General features: G+C 43.1%; 1 gene segment (V, D, J or C); it reads left to right on the top strand.

The window, feature by feature from the left end:
* The first annotated feature begins 5,773 nt into the window (after positions 1–5,773).
* LOC129531484 (immunoglobulin kappa variable 1-39-like) lies at positions 5,774–6,299 on the top strand. The segment is given in 2 exon segments: positions 5,774–5,828; positions 5,953–6,299. Coding segments are annotated over 2 exon segments (402 nt in total).
* The last annotated feature ends 11,840 nt before the right edge of the window (positions 6,300–18,139 follow it).

Consider the following 18,139-nt stretch of genomic DNA (forward strand, 5'->3'; position numbering starts at 1 on the left):
TCTGATTCAATGTATTGTTTAATTTTTTACTTATGACTAATTAATCAATTAATTTTCACAGTCACAGAAGCAAATGTCCGATAAGTTGCTATGTCAAAGACCTGTCTGAAGATGGCAAAAACACTCCACAATAAACAAAAGACAACACCATGGTCTCAGGAACACTGGGAAAGTAGGAGTGCTGGTGTCCCATTATCACCAGGGAGCCCGAAAGTTAGAGGCGGGTCTTTCTTGTGACCTGGGCACCGGGGAGGAGCCACCCATGTGCTGAGTTGTGGGAACCTGCCCCATTCTCTGAGGCTGGAAGCAGGGCCCTGGCTGTGTCCCACCTGCTGTGGACTGAATTGTGCCCTCAGATTCATGTTGAAACCCTAATTTCAATATGACTGTAGAAATTAGGACCTCTAAAGATGTAATTGAGGTCATAAGGGGGGTCCCTGATCCAGTAGAATTCGTGTTTCGTTGTTGTTGTTTTGTTTGTTTGCTTGTTTGTTTTTGAGGCAGAGTCTCGCTCTGTCGCCCAGGCCGGAGTGCAGTGGCGCGATCTCAGCTCACTGCAAGCTCTGCCTCCCAGGTTCACACCATTCTCCTGTCTCAGCCTCCTGAGTAGCTGGGACTACAGGTGCCCGCCACCACTCCCGGCTAATTTTTTGTATTTTTAGTGAAGGCGGGGTTTCACCGCGTTAGCCAGGATGGTCTCGATCTCCTGACCTCATGATCTGCCCGCCTCGGCCTCCCAAAGTGCTGGGATTACAGGCGTGAGCCACTGTGCCTGGCAAATTCGTGTTTTTATAAGATTCAGAGAGCTCTCCTTTCTCCCTTCTCTCTCTAACTGCCTTCCGCTCTATGGAAAGGCTGTGTGAAGACACCGTGAGAAGGTGGCATCTGCAAACCAGGAAGAAGGTCTTTACCAGGAAGCAAACCCTGCTGGACATCGATCTGGGCTATTCCAGGCACCAGAAATATGAAAATTAAATTCTGTGGTTTCTGCCATCCAATCCAGTTTTTTTGGTGTGGCAATGCAAGCTGACTCATCCACTTTTCCCACTCTCTCTGAGCAGGATCAGCCTCAGGAGACCCTCGTGGACGTGGGGACCTGGACCTGGTGTTGCTCCTCTTCCTCCTGCTTTTCCAGCTCTCTGGTGAAGAGGGAGAACTCGGGCTTCACCTTCAGTTTCTGTGCATTAAACATGAATTTAATGCAGTTTCTTTGCATTAAACATCCTTCAAGATGAAGTCTGTCGCCCATTTTGCTTGTTCATCAGAATTTAGTCAAACTGAATGAAGTAGTTATTTAGAATTAACATTTGGGGATGTTCATAATTGTTCCCCCCTTATGTGACAGTTGGGATATTGTGCGGTGCTCATCTCCAGGCCCCTCCCTGTGTTCCAGGAGACAGGGTCACTGTCACCAGCAGAGCCAGTCACGGAAATAACAGTGTCCTAGCCTAGCTCCACGGGAAATAAGGGCTGACACTGATCTCCTGTTGGCTCCCACTGCCCCCTGGACATGATGCCCGCCTGGGTCAAGGGGGTGAGTGTGGACAGACGTCACTCTGGCCATCAACAGCCTAACTACCTTCATGACCTCCCACTGTGAACAGATTCCCAGAAGTTGCTTGAGCCATGAGAGTTGGACAGAGAAATCCCACATCACTGCAGTCAGAGGGGGGCTGTGAGAAGACCGTGGGGGGGGTTCATGCTATGATCACGCAGCACTGAGCCATGGCTGCCACTCTGTCTGACGGGAGCCCCCGGGGGAAGATCCACTCACACTGTGCTCTAGAGGTTGTTTTTGTCACCATGTTGGTTCTAGCCGGTTTGGGCCAGTTTCTGTAGTGCATCCTCTTTTTTCGAGATCCTGTTCTGGTGAGCGTTGTCATGACCAATGTTGTGATCGGTGCTCAGAACACAAGTCCTGATGATCTCCTACCTTACACTCGCTGCCTTCTGTGAATCAGATACCACAGGCATCTGAAGATAAGCAGAGGTCCAGAGCATGATAGCCCCTGACTGTCCTCTGTGAAGACAGCTTCTCCCCAGATGGCTGAGGGCTATCTTTGGCTGTGTCCTTCTTTCTGAGTGATAATGAGGGATAGAGCAGGTCTCTAAGCAAAACCACAACATTTCAGGGACAATGATACCTATGCAGGCCCTCCTATGTGTGCTGCTCTAACCTGGACATAGGTGGCACTGGATACACCTAGGGAAGTGAGGAGATTTATAATCAGAAGGAAGAAAGAGAGAACGAGAGGAGGAGAGAGAGAGAGAAGAGCATGTGATGTGTGTATAGTACCAACACTGAAGAGTCATTCTATAATGGTTTAGTGCTGAGTATGATGCTCAAATGATCAGGCTGTATTCCATGGAAACTATACAGGTACCTTTCACAGGAAAAGAGCCTTTGCACATGAAATTAAGGATTATAAAACAGGCAGATTATCCTGTATTGACCAGGTGGGCCCTAAAGGGGCCTGTCTTTGTTAAATGTCATTTTTAAAAATCCTGCAGAAGAGAAGACCATCTGAAGACAGCAAAAGAGATTGAAATGATTTGGACTCAAGCCAATGAAAGCTTAAACCACCAAAAGCTGAAGGAAGTAAAAAAAATAGACTTGCCCCTGGAGCCCCTGGAGCAGCTTTGTCTGATGACAGCCTGCTCCTGGCTGCTGAAACTGATGCTGGACTTCTGGCCTCCAGAACTATAAGAGAATATATTTCTATTGCTTTAAGCTACCAAAGTTTTGGTAATTTGTTATAGCAGCCCAAAAATACTAATACAAATGGGGCTTAGAATAAATCCAGCCTAAAGGTAGTATAATGATCGGGAATCTCCACCTTCAGTTCTCTAATGTTACACATATTAGAAGATTTTATGATGGAAATAGCGTATAGGAAACCCCACAGTGTATACTGGAGCATCTGTTAGTTATATAATAAATATTGATAATTCTTAGTAGAGCATGACGTCTGGGTAGTAATATCTTATCTAGAATCTTCATTCTAAGATATTCAAGGATGCAGAAAAGGGGCCCTAAGTAGTCTTTTCATACATATATATGCATAGATACATTTCCTGGTGCATCAACTAGAGAAACCTTCAGGACAGCCCTTGATATCCTTGGTGCTACTTTCCACAGATGAGTAAACTGTTCATCAGAGCACAGGGGTGGTTTGCCCAAAGATACATGGCCAGCAATTATCAGGGCTGAGCTTGAAACCCAGCTTAAATATGTTGCTTCCACATGGCCACATTTGTTCCATGGAGGAATGAACGGCTTTTAAACTCAGAGAAGAGACAAAGCCGGAAGGGTGGTGTGCAATTCTTAACACAAGCCCCTTGCTACCTCTGAACCTTGCCATGATTACCACAATTATAAACTCAGGCCTTTCTGCAGTTTTGTCCACATAGCAAAACTTCCTCCAAGTCTTTAAAATTTAAATGTCTTTCTTTCAGATTTGAGGGCAGGAGCACATCTCGCATTGCCCTGAACACTTTGCATCTTTTCCACCATCCTCATCTCTCTGACCCAGCTCTTCCCTCTCAAAATGTGTCCTATCAATCTGATTTCTTCTCCTAATGTGAAAACAAATGAACAAATAGCCCCCTACTTTTCTCATCTCCAGAGAACACAAGAGCTAATCACATACCCAGAGAGTATGAGAGTTTAAAGGATTTATCCAAGAGCTTTTACACCTAAGAAGTATTCTGCTGCTAGCCCTCTTCACAGTGAAATGCCTGTGTGTCTTGTTAAAATCGACACTAAAAAATGACAAGATAGAACCATTTTGAAGAACTGAGGGTGACCATTCCAAGATAATTCGGGTGTTTCCTAAATTTTCTGAATATCCCTATGCATTAAAAAAAAAGAATTGGCAAGAATTCAGACCATACTGTCCAAGAAAGAATGTTTTTCCGCTTTCTTAGGTTGGCTCTTTCAGGGATAATGATGCCTATGCAGGCAGCATATTTATAATGCACAGGAAACACTGGGAGGAAACAAGGCAGTGAAGGAGGAAAGAAAGGAGGGACTCCAAAAGTCTCCTCAGCAAAGAGCTACCGCTGAGGATGACTGGAACTCAAGCCCATGTGGAAACAGGGGAAAATGTCTCAGTATTATTCCAGCTGAGAAGAGAGGGAGCTGGGGTATATACACCTCTCCTGTCCTCACTGATTGAGGGCTTTCTGAGAGGATGCTCATTCCAGGTGCTGTGAAAGGCCATGTGTGCAGGCAGGGCTGCCTTCTCCAGTTTGACATAGAGCAGTGATGAACAGATATGGCCTTGGGGAGTCAGCAGAAGTACAGCAAAGGGGAAAGGCAAAGGGTAGCAAGAGTGACTGCTACATTCACCTCCCTGCACAAAAAAAATGTGTGTATTTCAATCCAGAGCTGCTTCTCTCTGAACCTAAATCTTAGCAAGCAGTTTGCCAGTAATTTCCCTTGAAATTCAGGCCCCTGGAAAGCAGCAGGAGATCTGGGTACAGGCTATACCACTGTGGTCTGCTCAGTCTTAGTGATGCATGAGTAATGCTCCCTGGACTCCCCAGGTTCTAGTCTTCTCATGTCGATGTAGTTGATTCCACTTCCCTTGTTGCACAACCAGGCTGGGATGCCTGGGCAGAGGCAGACATGTGAGGTATAGGGGTTCAAATCTGTTTCCAAATTTTATCCAGATTCAAAGTATTTCTTCACATACATGGGCGGTGGCTTGGCAGGAGATGCAGATTCTCTCTCCTGGAAGTGAGGCAAGGAGGCTGGCATCTGGGTGAGGATGATGTCCCCACATACTGCTAAAGAGTCAAAGAAGAAAGTGGCATCGATGGTGCAGGGCAGAGACATGCACTGAGTAGCTGCTGCCCTCACAGAAGAGAAAGTGTTCACTGACTTGGCCTTTCCCCAGGGCCTCTCCCTCCCCTGCTTTCCAGAAAGCCCGGGTTTTCGGGAGCTGTACCTGAACACCTGGGAACATTCCAGTGGGAAAGGCAGCTCAGAGCATTAGCAATGGTAAGTTACCTTGTTCTTCTTTCTGTGGAGACAGTTGATCATATGGGTCACCAAGACGGAGGTGCTGTCCATTTAGTCCCTGGTTATTACAGAGACCTATAGTTGTGGATTATGGAAGATCTGTGAGTGGCACAGGCATTGAGGAATCACAGCATCATTACTGTGCATCTGCAGGGAATGGCTTGAAAATAGACTGGTAATAACAAATGTTTAAGGTCACTACAAAATACCTTTGAATATTTAAATATGCTTCTGACAAAGACTTTTTTTCCCACATGAAACAATGGGAGCAACGTGACAATCACACAGGTGTTGTTAGTATAACAAAGGGATTGTCGCTCCCACAATGTCCACTTAAATAACTTGAAGACCTGATAGCCCCATTCTCTAAGACATTATCAGACATTCCCTACAAATGGTCATACTCTCCTATATACTCCCGATACAACTCTAAAATATATGACTCCATGTAGTCCTTAGGTTTGTATTAAATGTTGACTTTTCTCTCCCAAAATGTCTCTTGTCGAAACAACGGATCTAGAGAGAAATACATTCCCTCCAGGCAAATCTGTCAGGCCTGGTCTGACCTGGGACCCTGGGGACACTGCCCCTTTGCTGAGTTACCGAGATGAGCCAGCCCTGTGGCTGTGCCCAGCCTGCCCCATCCCCTGCTGATTTGCGTGTCCTAGAGCGCAGCCCCCTGCCCTGAAGACTTCTTAATAGGCTGGTCACACCCTGTGCAGGAGTCAGTCGCAGTCAGGACACAGCATGAACATGAGGATCCCTGCTAAGCTCCTGGGGTTCCTGCTGCTCTGTCTCCCAGGTAAAGAAGGAGAACACAGGGAATTTAGCCACCCAGTGTGCTCAGTACAGCCTGGCTCTTCAGGGAAATCCTCGCATAACATGGTGAAAAGTGTAAATATTTGTTTTTGTATTTCCAATCTGAGATGCCAGATGTGACATCCAGATGACCCAGCCTCCATCCTCCCTGTCTGCATCTGTAGGAGACAGAGTCACCGTCTCTTGCCAGGCTAGTCAAAGCATTTACAACTATTTAAATTGGTATCAGCAGAAACCAGGGAAAGCACCTAAGTTCCTGACCTATAGGGCATCCAGTTTGCAGAGGGCGATGCCATCTCAGTTCAGTGGCAGCGGATATGGAAGAGATTTCACTCTCACCATCAGCAGCCTGCAGCCTGAAGATTTTGCAACTTATTACTGTCAACAAGAGAGCATTTTCCCTCTCCCAGTGCGACAAGTCATAACATCAACCGCTAGGATAGCAGATGAGTGAGGCTGGGTTGCCCTATTTGCTCCTCCTAGTGCGTCAATCTGCTGAGTTGTTTTCCAGATGCAGCCAAGTTTTGAAGGTCATCTGGAAATTTTGGTAAATTGTGATGAGGTGGCTCCTTTGCACCCACTCTCTTTCCTCCTCATCCCCAGAAGCAAAGACATGAAATGCAAGTCCTGATTTAATAAAGAGATTTAACCACCTGAGGAGTCTGTTATGGGATGATTGAAATTCTTATAGCAAAAGAGAAGCCACTCTAGCCCTTCCAAGCAGGAATTGTTTTAATTTATGAAATTAGTGTCTAAACTACAGCTTTTCAAGGCCTGGTTGATGTTAGTCAGGGAAGCAGATACTAGAGACGTGATTCTCTGGTGCTCCTGCAGAAACTAGGGTGCACCCTATCCTGCTGGTGTGAGCTGCCTAACCACATGGTCCTTGGATCTGTCTGAGAAGCCCAGAGTGCAGGTGCTGAAGCTCTCAGCCTCCTGCAGTATGTCTCTAGGTGATTCTCTAGTTCTCAACTAAGTCCACTTGTCTGTCTGCAGGTGTCAATGAGCATTGAATCATTCTCTTCCGACTTCCAAATCTCGTGGAAGGACCCCTCAGTGAACAACTCTACAGGAAAGTATAGAGGGAAAGGTGGTTCTGAAGAATGCACTTTCAGAAGTGATGGTGATAATGAGGAACTGACAGCTGAAAGCCCAACATGGTCAGTATTTTCACAAAATAGTGAAAACTTTTGCCAGTTATGCATGGCCTCAGAATACATTTGAATATACTTGCACTTGTCACATAGCAACATAACTTTATTAAGTCATAGACACAGCTTAAAAATTAGGAAATTGTATGACATACATAACAATCATTTTACAAACAAATGAAAAACATTTCTTGATAAAGAAACCAAAACAACAGAAAAACCTGAACATTGGTGTAACCTTTTTTAAATTATGAAAATTCTTTGCTACTCAACCTGTATCCAGAATCCAGCAGGATCATTAGTGCACTGAGAGCATGATACATATGCTAAATAGCAGAACAACCTTCAGTTCACTGAATGAGAACCTTCGTTTAGCCATGGTAGTTGATAACAGGTGATCTATAAAAGGTTTAAGAAGCTATGTTCTATGTGATATTTGTTTCAGCTAAAGAGATACCATGGTGGTGGGCACCATTAGCCCCAGCTACTAGGGAGGCTGAGGCAGGAGAATCACTTGGACCCAGGAGGTGGAGGTTACAGTGATCCAAGATCATGCCACTGCCCTCCAGCCTGGGCGACAAGAGCAAAATTCTGTATACTATTATGGCAATGAGGCTATTTTTAAAAATTTCAATGGAAAGCCACATGTTGCAACCACACCCAGCTTTATTTTCTAATCAATGCAACATGACACTTGAAAACAATTGAAAGATTGTAAAGGTGGAGAAACATAATGATCTGTCCATGGAATAATAAAATGCTTTGATGTTTAAATGGAGTAAAAGTTTGTAGGAACCGTAATAATTACCAAGGTGAAAGAATAACTTAAAATTGTGTGTATCTGTGTTCAAAATTATTAGACTTCATTCACCATTTCAACTTGGTTTGGGGAGGTTGCCCACTCCTGCAGCCTTCATTAGAATGTGGTGCCTGGGTAGATACTGCCCTTTAGCCTTGACCTCAGATGAACACAATCCACAGGTTAGAGACAAGCTCTGCTCCCTGCAGCAAAACCACCCAGCTGAGCCCTGCCTTGAAGAGTCATGTTAATATTAAAATGAACATCCACAAACACGATAAAACTTGATGTAATACACTGACTTTTAAGTAGTTGGTTATCAATCATCATTGTGCAAAAAAAAGTGACCAATGTAATACTTATGCATTCACCCATATAAGATGTATCTTATTATGATTAGTGGCAGAAGTATAAATATTTGGTAATCTATTTATAAAGCTACCAATGAGAAATTTAAAAAGAAATAAAAAAATTATATATAAATAAAAAGTGTAAAATTTACCTTATTTATGGAAACTCCACATATATATATCTAAACTTTAATGTAGGTGCATATGTATATATATATTTATTTGATAAATAGTTGGGTGCATGTAGTTCCATATGCATATATTCATGTCTAAATAAGGCCATTTACATATATATATAAGAAACATATGCATATTTACAAAATTTTTTAATAAATTAAATCTCTTAAGATAATTCTATTTATTCCTCATCAAAATAGTTGGTTTCTAGGACCAGATATAGTACCTGCTCTGGCTATAGGAATGTCCTTTGCAATTTCTTGAAATTTGATGTATTTCTAAAACACTCACCAAATTCATGTGTCACCTTAAAATATTTTTCTAACTTACCTGAGGTGCCAAAGAGTATGAATGGAGATGATTTTCTCTAATGTTAAAAATTACATCCTTGTCTCCTAGGTAAGTCCTCATTCTTTGTATGTCTACAATGATGCTATTCTGGATAGAGTTCTATCCATGGATGCTGGACTGATGTCACATCATTCTCACAATCAAGGATGGCCTGGAGAGTAAAAATCATAACAGTGAGCAAAGTGCAAGTGTTATATTCTTGTTCATTTTGCAAAGAGAGATCAGCCATTCAATGACATTGTCTATGGGTTTGAACAAATCATCAGACCTTAGAAAAAACAGAACAGAGGATTAGAGACGAAGTCATTGTGGAAGAGCTATGAGTGGACCTTTCAAAATGGGCCAAAAGTTGCCTAATCTATGGGGTAGAGAGCAAACTGATCATGTAACTTGCTCAGGAAGAGCTTTTTGGGGTTGTGAAAATACTTTATATCTTGACTTTGGAGGTGGTTAGAAGGATTATTTATTTGCAAAAATTCATAAAAACTGTACATTTAAAAATCAATGTGATTTATTTTAACTATTATTATCCTCAATAAAGATAGTTAACTATATATAGTCAGGGAGCTCAAGGTGCAACTGAGTAATGCTGTCCTCACATCTTCTATTCTTGCAGTGGACTGCAACTGTGTGAGCAAGAATGTCTGGGAGATTGCCTCAGATCTAACAGTAAAGAGCTGTGTCTCTCTGGCAAGAGCCCAATTTTCTTTTTACTTTGATTTTGTCTTCTATTGGGTGAGAATTTAAATAATTCTCATAGATTAGATCAAAGTAGCAGGCTTTTTAATGTACACTTATTATTTATTGAAGCTAAAATTCCAAGCAAAATAAAAACTTATTCCAAAAGTGAAGAAAAGTTTTCACCTGTGAATTGCCACTACTCTTCAGCTTGGGAGACACAGCAAATCCTTGTCTCCAACTTAAAAGAAAAAAGGAAAATAAAACATTTAAATAAAACAATATAAACTTTTTTCTAAAATTAGTTAACTAAGCCTGTCATACCTTTCATTTTATGACCATCACTCAGAAATTGCAATTATTAAAATTTGCCTGAGTTTTAAGCATAAGAGCTGTAACGTGGATTGCTACATCTGTTTATTAAATAGATAGAAATATACTGACATTCAATTTTATAGGCATATATAATTCAATATAGGGCTACATACATATGTAGCTATATACAGATATGCATTCATATATACATATATGTGCATTAACACACATATATGTACATTTACATATATACAGATATAGACATATTTAGATATCTATAAATACCTATATAGATATAGATACATAGATATTTCAAATATGTATATATATATGAACTACACATTACACATATATGTGCTTTTTATGCTTTTTACAACTGTGTTCATATCAGATGCAGGAATTAATTTTCTGTTTCTAATGCTTTTATTCATTTTGGAAATGAAGTTTATTGTGACCACATATAATAATTCTGGAAGCATTTCCTTCTTTTTAGTTCTCTTGAAGTTTGTGTAATTTTCACAAGGTTGGTTCCAGTAAACGAAATATAAGATTGAAATTTTCCTTATAGAAAAGTTTTCATTATAGAGTTCCTTTTAGTTTAGTCAAAATAGTTGCCATAATTTATTTCATTGTATTCTACTTTTATGTGTTTGCTATCCTGGGCTCTGTAATAATTTTCCCTTTTTAAATTACAGATTGTGTATTTTGCATCTTTTCTCTGTCTTTTTTATCCACCTTTCCTGCTTCATGAAGCAGCCATGGGGTTTAATTCCTTCCGGGTAATTTTTCTGAACTTTTATACTCTGCTTCCCTTTTAAACGTAAGTTCCAATTCCAAACCATAACTTTGTAAGTGCATAAAACTGAAAGCTTTAAAGGGCACCCAAGTCATCACTTGAAGGTTTTGCTGCTTTGAAATTTCTTTGGCCAGATACCTTAAATTAGGTCTCTCAAGTTCAAAGTTCCACAGATATTTAGGGCAGGGGCAAAATGCTGCCAGTCTCTTTGCTAAAGCATAGCAAGAATCATGTTTATTCAAGTTCCCAATAAGTTTCTCATCTCCATCTAAGACCACCTCATCCTGGACTTCATTGTCCATATCACTATCAGCATTTTGATCAGAGCCACTCAACAAGTGTCTGGGAAGTTCTGAACTTTGCCATATCTTTCTGTCTTCTGAGTCCTCCAAACTGTTCCAACCTCTGCCCATTACCCAGTTCAAAAGTTGCTTCCACATTCTCAGGTATCTTATAGCAATCCCCCACTACCTTGGTACCAATTTACTGTAGTAGTTCATTTCCATGCTGCTATGAAGAAATACCTGACACAGAGTAATTTATAAAGAAAAGAGTTTTAATAGATTCACAGTATGACCCAGGAATTCCACTCTTCTCTATAGACCCAAGAGAACTGAAAACATATAGTCAAATAAAACTTGCACATGAATTTTTATAACAATGTTATTTATGATAGCCAAAAAGTGGAAACAACCGAAATGTCCATCAGTGCATACATACAACAATGTGGATGAACCTTGAAAACATTAAGTTAAATGAAAGAAGCCAGTCGCAAAAGGTCCCACAGTAAATTATCCCATCTATATGAAATGTCCAGAATAGGCAAATCTATAGAGGAAGAAGGTAAATTAGTGGTTGTCAGGGGCTAGGAAGGAAGGGGATGGGAAATGGCTGCAAACAGCGTGAGGTGTTTTGGGTGGTGATGGAAACATTCTGCAGTGACATTGTGGTGATGGCTACACAACTCTATAGTAAAAGGCAACGAGTTGTTTACTTAAAGTGGGTGAACTTTATGCCATACAAATTATATCTCAATACAGATTTCTTTAAGTCTTCAAGAAGCCCTCTGGTAAAGAAATCAGACTAACCCAGCCCTGAACTCATCTGACCACCAAAGCTTTTCCTCACATTGGCACCCTGAGAAACTGGTATTCTGAAGAACGTGTTTTAGGAAAAACTGCTTTAGACAACAGGAATTTGGTAAGAAGAACTTTGTTTCTGTGAACACATATTTGCATGTCAGGGTACATCCTTATGTATTTTATTTATATTTAATGTGTCTATGTCTTGTCTTCTCGATAGCTTTATAAGAATTTTGAGGAGAGAAAGTATGATTTTGTCTCTTTGAATTCATACTTCCCACCACCCATAATGTGGTGCACACATAAATATCTGTAAATATACAGTTAGAACTTTGCATCACTAATGAGTTAATTAAACTATTCAACAAAGCCAAAAATACATATCATGGACCCTCGAGTGCCAGGCACAGTTTCGGGCACTGGGGATACAAAAATGAGGGAGCTTACGGTTTAGTCTGAGACCAGGCCAGGAGCCGCGCAGTAGAGGCACCTCTCCCTGGGGTGTCTGAAATCATTCCTGTGAACTCTAAATACCTGAGACAGGGCTCAGTCAATTTAGGAAGTTTACTTTGCCAAAGTTAAGGATGCTCCTGTGACACAGCCTCAGGAGGTCCTGACGACATGCACCCAAGGTGGTCAGGGTACAGCTTGCTTTTACACATTTTAGGGAGACACGAGCCATCAATCAATATGTGTAACACGTACATTGGTTTGGTCTGGTAGGGTGGGACAACTCAAAGTTGGGGCTTCCAGGTCAGAAGTAGATAAGAGACAAATGGTTTCATTATTTTAAGTACTCGATCAACCTTCCACTGAATACACAATTTAGTCTGGCTCAGTGAATCTGCATTTTTACATCAACAATAGGGCAGAGGAAGCAATTAGATATGCATTTGTCTCAGGTGAGCCTCAGAGACATGACTTTGAACAGAATGGGAAGTAGGTTTGCCCTAAGCAGTTCCAAGCTTGACTTGTCCCTTTAGCTTAGTGACTTTGAGATCCCAAGATTTAGTTTCCTTTCACATTCCCAAAGCACATTTGTCATGTAGTTGAAATTATTGAACACCTTAATGGAGGCACCGTGTTTGAGATTCACTCCCTTGCTATTGAAAAGCAGACACAACCAATTTCTTCTTCATTGCTGGAAAAGGTTGCTTTCCCTTTGGTTGGGCACAGTGGAAGACTTGCACTGAACAGCTATTTTGGCCAAAAGTATGTCTCTCAAAGGTGAGTCCCACTGGGGCAAATCCAGGTGCTCCTGGTCTGAGCAGCTTATAAGAAGGACAGGCACAGACAGAGCAAGGGATGCACACTCCTCTACCCTCCACTCCGCATCCACCCTGTGGTATATCTAGGGTGGCACACAGAATGACTGGCACTGTCTAAATAACTTTTTCTTTATTTAAAAAATTTACTGCATTTGCTTAAGCATGTACGTGAGCTTATCCTGTGACTCCCCAGTCCTGAAGCTCAGCCGAATATCTGAACACTGGGCTTTGAAAAAAAGAAAGTGACCCTGGAGACCAAAAGGACAGCTGGCTTACAGGAAAGCTGCTCATGGCAGGCAAAACTGGAGGACAGAGAAACGCACTAACCTTGGTTGATACAGTTTAGATATTTGTTCCCTCCAAATCTCATATTGAAATGGGATCCCCAATGTTGGAGGTGGGCCCTGGTGGGAGGTGTTTGGGTCATGGGGGAGGATCCCACATTTGGGCATGAAAGTACAAATGCCTGTTCCCATTTAGGGCTGCGGGTTTCCAGACTTGAGGGTGCGGGCGTTTGCTGGGGAACTGTCCTCTTCTACCCAGTATTTCCTTGCCTCTTGTCTGTATCACCAAGATAACACACTACAGATATGGGAAGGAGCTTGGAAAGAACCATGGGAAGAAACTTGATGTGATCACAGCACCCCCAGTGAGGGCAGGCACTCAGCAGGGCAGCTGTCTCTGAGTTAGCAGCATCAGGAAGCCTCCCCTGGAAGACACTGGCTGCAGGACGAGGCTGCCAGCCTCCACCAGGGACATCTGGAAGCCACTCTTGCTGGCTTCTGTGGAGGCCAAGGGCAGCCTTCTTGGCAGGCTGCCAGCTCTCTGGAGGCTCCTGGGGCCCATCCTACCCTCAGGGGACCTGGCAGGAAGGTCAGCTGACTGCTCCTGGGTCACTCACGGATGCCCCTTTTTATGCCCCAAAATGAATGTGAAGAGAAGAAATCCTAGCCTCTGCCAAGCGCTGTCGCCCAGCATTGCAGCCTGAACACATCCAAGGGGCCTGATGAGCAGCACCTGGTCCCCCACTGGCTCAGACGCTTGAAGCTACTGGATTTACACGTAATTAAAGACTCGAGTGCAGACCGCATTTCAAAACAGACACTTGGTCAGAGATAGGAGGCCTTCCCCATCAGATGGTTTTGTTTTGCTTTCTCTCTGCATATGGGCCTTATAATTTGCCAAGGTAAGCTTACAGGGGCCACAGTTGTTTTGTTTGGAGATGAGAAAGCTCAAGAATGACCTAACTCTGTCTTCAAATATGCAGAGGCATTTATTACAAGGAGGGAATGGCTGGCTGTTTTCTTCTTAAACTGCAAGAAAAGGCGGCTCAGCTGCAATCCTAAAGACCTGCACACACGGCCCTCCACACTCAGCCCTTCCCCAGAGCACCTTGCATGTAGGAAGCACTTCTTGCCCTAAAGCCTAGGACTGCCTGCCTGTGAGAAGGAAGCTTAGGCCTTGACCGTGGTTGAGGAAGGAGGCCCCAGTATCTATTTTGGAGAAGTCTAGTAGGTTCTGCCTGGTGGCTGGCAGCCAGGACACTGACTTTATGGCAGAGGCTTCATTATTTTAAAAAATTAAGGATCCTCAGTGAGGGAGGCCTTGTTCATGGCAGGGCCCTTTGTGTGGCTGATAGGTGGGGCATCAAAGCTCTGGCACAGACGTGGCTGAGCTGAACTCTCTGAATCATAGAGGTGGGGAATATGGAAGCCTATAGCTACGAGAAAGTCCAGGAGGAGACAGGAGAAGCTTTTACCCATCCAGAAGGAGGGGCAGCCGAAGGAAGGAGAGAGGGAAGAGGGTGGTCCAGTGCAGGCACAGAAGGTTCCAAACAGGCTGCACCTGCACCGGACCACCCTCTTCCCTCCTTCTTTCAGCTGCCCCTCCTTCTGGACAGGTAAAAGCACTTCCGTCTTTTCAGTGTCATGGAGGGAGCCCGAGAAGAGCAAACATTGACGTCACCACCGCTGCCCACAGCAGTGACACCACGGGCACACTTTTAAAAGGATCGTATGCTGGACCGGCACTTCCTCGAGTCTCTCTGTCCTAAAGCCTCTGGAGAGCCCTTAAATTTGTGGTCCTTGAAGCTATTGTAAAGGTAAGATTTTTTTTCTCCCCAAGTCCTACCCATCCTCACTTTTCAAGTTTGTGGTGTCTCTGATAATCTCTGCTCCTGTTCTTTGAGACCATCCCTGTCACTCTCCACTCTCCCACGTGACACCTGTAAAGTCTCTTCCAGGGATCTGGGGCTACATTCTAGGGTCTCTTTGCTCTGAGCTCTCTGAGGCCTCAGGCTGTCATAATAAATCAAATGGCAGGGATCTTCTCCAACATCATCCTTCTTCCTTCTGCTTTCCTACGAGGGTGGCAGGTTCAACGTGTTTGTAGAGGCCTTGCTGTGTGAGGGTCTGAAGGGAATTTCCAATTTGATGCAGGGGAAGGAAGGGAGAGAGAGACTAAAAATTGGTTGATGGCCACCATGTGCCAGGTGCACCCAATACAGTCTCAAACTCATGACATCTCCCAGCCAATGGATTCACCCCCTTTACCAGTTCCACCTGGAGCTCCATCTCCCAGCAAGCAAAGGCCATGTTGGGGGCCTTTGGAGTCAGCTGCCTGCCATTTCATCTCAGGTGTTACCGTGGGAAAGTTGTTTAACCTCTTTGAGCCTCAGTTCCCTCACATGTAAAATGGACCTACAAGTTTCTCACACAGGGTTGCCCTGGGGCCAGGATTGCCAGATAAAATATAGGATGCCTGGTATAAAAGTTGCATGGGACATACTTATACTAAATATGCTCCCCAAATTGTTATAGCTCTAAAATATTATGGCTCCAAATCAAATGTCTGAACTCTATGAGACAGAGCAAAAACCACAAACACAAAGAAGTAACAGGGTCAAGAGAAAAGAGCATGCACTTGGAGGGCAGACATCCAGGAACACCATCTCTGCTCTGTGTCAAGCCAGGCTGTCACTTTAACTGATAATTAAATGCTTCTGTGCCTCGCTGACTCCTCTGTGCCATAGGGACCTAAAGAAAGGCCCTACCTCCCTCACACGGCACAGCTAAGTACTTTGAAAACATTAAAAGCATGAAAATAGTATGTTTTACTCTCTATCCAGGTTGGACCAGGAGCAGTGGCTCACACCTGTAATCCCAGCAGTTTGGGAGGCTGAGGCAGGCAGATCACTTGAGGTCAGGAGTTCACGACCAGCCTGGCCAATATGGCGAAACCCTGTTTCTACTAAAAATACAAAAATTAGCTGGATGTGGTGGCAGGCTCCTATAATTCCAGCTCCTCAGGAGGCTGAGGCAGGAGAATCGCTTGAACCTGGGAGGCAGAGGTTGCAGTGAGCTGAGTTCGCACCACTGCACTCCAGCCTGGGTGACAGAGAAAGACTCCATCTCAAAATAAGTAAATACATAAATATAAATACACAGGATGTGTGCAGTGATATGCCAGGAAGTTCATAGAGTGTCAGTTTTCGTCTCTCCCTCCTGCACCAAAAAGCAAACTCATCCATCTAAGAGCACTCAAGACTGAAAGAAACCTTTACAGAAAAATCTAGCCTGTTCCTTCTAATCAGCAGGACTGCACTAAAACCGTCATGGAGATTGGCATCCTTTCCTATTTCTGAAGACCTCTGGGGAGGCAGATTCTACAAACAGCCTTGGCAGCTGATGTGCTAGCACAGTGTAGGATAACTTATAAATACAGTCAGAGCCAAGGAGGGCCTCCAGAATGCAGCCCAGCATGGTGTGCACTCGTGGAGCCCTGACATACAGCTAAGGAACATTCTGAAAACTCAAGCCATCCCTCTCATCACTCCTCTTCCTTTTAATTGCAATTGACCCTTCAGAAATCAAGTAAATTAAGGGGGAGGGGAAAGAAGAATTTGTGCTAGTAAGACAGATTCCGAAGAACGTAAAATGAAATAATACCAAACACACAGAAATAGAATACTTTAGGCAGAAAGAAAGGGATGAGGAGGTAGAGGGAAGCATTTTTCCTCCCAGTACACAGTAGGTCCTCAATAAACATTTGTTAAATGAATGCATTCTTAGGAAGGACAATCTCCTTATCCATATGAATGAGAAATGTTTTGTTGATACTCTATTTGGAAGTGACCATACTACAGCTGATTTAATGGTAAAGCCATCAAGTCTGCCTTTCATCCTTCTACCTGGGTACTGGCTCCAAGAATCTGTTCTCTATCAACACATCCAGACCCTTGACTTAGAGAGCCTCATATACACAGCAGGAATAAAAGGAGAGGAGAAATAGAGAATGAAACTCAGCCTAACCTTCCTCATCTAGCCCTTTTCTAATTCATCCGGTACCTTTTCTAACTCTTCGCAAAGACACTGTGTAAGTTTTCAGAAGCTTTGGCTGGGCCACACCTCTAGGTTTCCAGGATTTGAAGAATTATGTCAATATAGAAACCAGTTTCTGGACAGCAAATAGCAAATCCAAAATCACTCTAAATTGGTGATTGTCAACCAGGATGGTTTTGCTCCTAGGAGACATTTGGCACCACCTAGAGACATAGTTTTAAATGGTCACAACTAGCACTTCTTATTGGCATTTAGTGGGTAGGGGCCAGGGATGCTGCTAAAGTGCCTGTAATACACAGGACAGTGGCCCACAACAGAGAATTATCTCAATATCTCAGCAAAGAATTATGTCAATAAAGCCACAATTGAGAAGCACTGTGCTAGATTCAAATCTCTTCTACCGTGTCTTCTCAGACCAAAGTCTTACCTATGACAACTTATAGTAACCTCTCTGCTTTGGTGTCCACACCTTAATTTACCAAGTCAACAGATATGTACCAAATGCCTATAGCTCTCTACCAGGCATGCAAGCAAGGAAAAAGCAGCAACTTTCCTCAAAATAAAACCATAGAAGTTAGTCAGAAAAGAAAGCGCAAAACAGTGGGTACCTTCTCAAGGAAATAAACCAAACAAAAAATCCAGACAGTAGCCAAGCACAGAAATACATATAGTGTTTTCACCATTTCTGAGGAAATGAGTTAGAATATGGATGGCTCAGGCCTCCTGGGTTCAATCTGAAGTCTTTTTTTTTTCTTTTCTTAAGGAAGCTAATAGACAAGAAATTGAGAAAGAATGAGTGGAGGCCGTTTGGTTTAGTATGTTCTCTGGAACACTGTTGCGCTTCCCCCGTAGAAAGAGTTTACAAATGGTAGTTCAGTTCCAGGTCAGCCCAGAAGAGCTTACTGAACAATAGTCCAGCTGAGGTGCCAAAACCACAGGAGTCCGGGGATACACAAGCCCTGAGTTTTCTTGGAAGAAAGAAGGACA

The sequence above is a fragment of the Gorilla gorilla genome, chromosome 12, assembly GCF_029281585.2.
Source record: "Gorilla gorilla gorilla isolate KB3781 chromosome 12, NHGRI_mGorGor1-v2.1_pri, whole genome shotgun sequence".
Taxonomy (NCBI): Eukaryota; Metazoa; Chordata; class Mammalia; order Primates; family Hominidae; genus Gorilla; species Gorilla gorilla.